General features: G+C 44.4%; 1 protein-coding gene across 1 annotated transcript; it reads left to right on the top strand.

Annotated features, from left to right (window-relative positions):
- The first annotated feature begins 1268 nt into the window (after positions 1-1268).
- LOC104433289 (probable carboxylesterase 6) lies at positions 1269-2566 on the top strand. Its single transcript, XM_010045977.3, has one exon. The coding sequence runs from the start codon at positions 1343-1345 to the stop codon at positions 2408-2410; it is 1068 nt and encodes a 355-aa protein (XP_010044279.2). The 5' UTR covers positions 1269-1342; the 3' UTR covers positions 2411-2566.
- The last annotated feature ends 512 nt before the right edge of the window (positions 2567-3078 follow it).

The following is a 3078-nucleotide window of genomic DNA, read 5'->3' as shown; positions in this document are numbered from 1 at the left end:
ATGTGATGAATGCAGTGAAGCCACGAACAGACAAACCCTTTGACCAAATTGCTACCCACCCACACTCCAGTTGGAACGCGAACTGCAAGTCCGTTGATGAGCAACTTCCACGGTCCTCCTGAAAACGTGGAGGGAGGGGGCCTAGGGGCCCGTGCGCAGTGCCCGATGTAAAAGTTGGTGTTTCTTCTAATTGGATGGCTTGGCCCCATTCAAGTCCCCACGCTCTAAAAGTAAGAGGAAAACATTACATAATTCGCCAATACATGTTTCCAGCAGTCCCGTTGATGAGATGTTATTGGGGGGCAACCTAAAGTTTCCCACTATGGCACTGTTTATTCCCCCTCAAACGTCAACAATATCATGCCGACCCCTTCTAAGAGTATCCAAGATTTTACTTTTTTTCGGTGCCAATCTTCTACTCAATTAATGTTCTCATAGCAAGCCGTCTTATCCCATATGTGAAGTCATATTCAAGAATTTATTTTTTTCGATACCAATCTTCGACACAATTAATATTCTCATGGCGAGTCATTATATGCAGAGTGAGGTTCTACCAATAGAATAAAATACATTGCCTAAAGAGTTGTTTTGAGTGTTATACGATATAATTCATATAAGAGAGCTACGCATTCAAGTTAACTATCTGACCACTCAACTAATTTTAAACTCGTATGAGTGTATGGAGTGGCCTTTTTCTATTTTGGAATTCGCTCGCATACGATGATTTGAGGAAGAATGTCTCATGATAGAGCATTTGGATGCAGCAGATTTTGTTGAAACTACTGCTGCCCTTGGTGTAAAATAACTGCAAAATATACGTGAAATCCTTTAATATATGTCGAGCAATTAACCTTAGCAAAAAGTCTGCACAATTATGATGGTTAGAAATTAGTCTTTTCTTTTACTAGTGATCTTTCTCGAACGCACATGATGATTGACTTAGCTAGTTTATTGGTCTTTTTAAACAATTAATAAGCTAGTGCATTCACATCTTATCAACATATAAAGGTCGCCAGATTTGACCAACGTGTTAGATAATTTTATCTCTTTTCATGAGAAAAAGTCGAGAATGTGAGTCCATGGGAAGAATTTCAGTTCCAAATTGCCAACTTGGCACGCCAAGATAAGATCACATTTCTCTTTATATGGATAAATACATGTTCTTTTTCTTTCTTTCGTTGATCTAACCCTAGATAGTTCTTTTTATGCCTCCTCGCACACTATATAAAGAAGTACTAATACCTAATATTTCATAGCCAACAGACTATCAAATATCATTCGCCAACGCTCTTGACTTGAACATCTCTTCGCGTGTTTTACACGATCTAGTTATCATTCATCTATGAGAAGAAGAATGACTGCAACAGCCTTCGCTCCAAACCTAACCCTAAAGGCCGTCGGGGACGATGTATCTCAGAAATGGCATGGCGCTGTAACGGATGAAATCGGAGGGCTCATCCGAGTGTACAAAGATGGACATGTGGAACGACCCAACATCGTCCCTTTCGTCTCCTCCGCATTGCCTCAAGAGCTTGGCGTGACATCAACCGATATGGTCGTCGACAAGTTCACAAACGTCTGGGCGAGAGTCTACGTCCCAAACCACGTACAAAACCAGCTCGTCCCGTTGATTGTGTACTTCCACGGTGGTGGCTTCTGTGTCGGCTCGGCCGGTTGGAACTGCTATCACGAGTTCCTTGCCAAGCTAGCCCTCAAAGTCAACTGCGTGATCATGTCCGTTAATTATCGGCTTGCGCCAGAGAACCCTCTCCCGGCTGCCTATGATGACGGCTTTAAGGCCTTGACATGGCTTGGACAGCGACTCCAAGGAGCCTCTAGCGAGTGGTGGATGAGGCAGTGTGACTTCTCAAGAGTCTTCCTCGCCGGCGACAGTGCCGGAGCCAACGTAGCTCACCATTTGGCCACGAGACTCGCTTCCAATAATGGCACCAAGCTCAAAGCAGTGAACTCGCTATGCTTCAAGGGCGCGATCTTGATACAACCCTTCTTCGGAGGCGAGGCGAGGACGGAGTCGGAGAAGCGCACCCCACAACCGCCCGGTTCAGCACTCACTGTGGCCGCCTCCGACACATACTGGCGGCTGGCCTTGCCGCGCGGAAGCAGCCGGGACCATCCTTGGTGTAATCCACTTAAACAAGACAAGCGCAGTGGCTGCAATTTGGAGAAACTGAGGGTTTTGCCTCGTACTTTAGTGTGCATATCGGAGAGGGACATACTGAGAGACAGAAACGTGGAGTATTGCGAAGCTTTGGCTAAAGCGGGCAATGTTGTTGAATGCATAGTGTACGACGGAGTCGGCCATGCGTTTCAGGTTCTTAGCAAGTCGAACACGGCGCAAGCTCGTGCGCTAGAAATGATGTCTCATGTCAGGGCCTTCGTTCATCGGTGATCTTTTGGGTCTACGGCAAACGATGTCCAGATTCATATCCCCGTTTTAGTGTCTGATTATTTGACATATTCATTTGTCGTATGTTTACATCTATCTGTCCAAATTAAATGACATAGAGGACCATCTATGATGTTATATACTGAGTCTTTTAAGTCATTCCTTGAATCGGATTTCGAGCGGTAGAGATCACAGCCCAACTATTAGAACGTGAGATTAGTCGCTCCGCCCTCACGCGTATTAAGGCACCTGTTCTCTTTGACTGATTTCGCCCTTTCTTTAGTTTAAAATTAGTATAATTACCTTCTTCTTTTTATATGTCTAAGTTGACTCCAAAAGGTTATTCAACTCTGTGCACGAATAGTAGGTCGTCGATGTAATCCAATAAAGCAGATCAAGGATCATAATCGTGTTTCCTGGGCATTGGCTGGCCAGTCTTTTTCCGGCGTTCATTGCATCCAGCCGATCTCCATTTGTTATCCCGCCGACCTTTGCGCCTTTTGGAAAAAAACCTACCAAGCAATTGAATGTTATCAAGCCCCCTAAGATCCAAAAGTTGTAAAGTTGGATCTGGACGTATTTTGGCAATACCTCGTTGGACTCTTAATATGTATGACCGACAAAAAGGTTGATTATTACTTCCAATCCGTCGTATCACTCGTGAACTAATT

The sequence above is a fragment of the Eucalyptus grandis genome, chromosome 2 (genome assembly GCF_016545825.1).
Source record: "Eucalyptus grandis isolate ANBG69807.140 chromosome 2, ASM1654582v1, whole genome shotgun sequence".
NCBI classification, from domain to species: domain Eukaryota; kingdom Viridiplantae; phylum Streptophyta; class Magnoliopsida; order Myrtales; family Myrtaceae; genus Eucalyptus; species Eucalyptus grandis.
The sequence above is the reverse complement of the archived record's forward strand: the minus strand, read 5'-3'. Positions and strand labels throughout refer to the sequence as shown.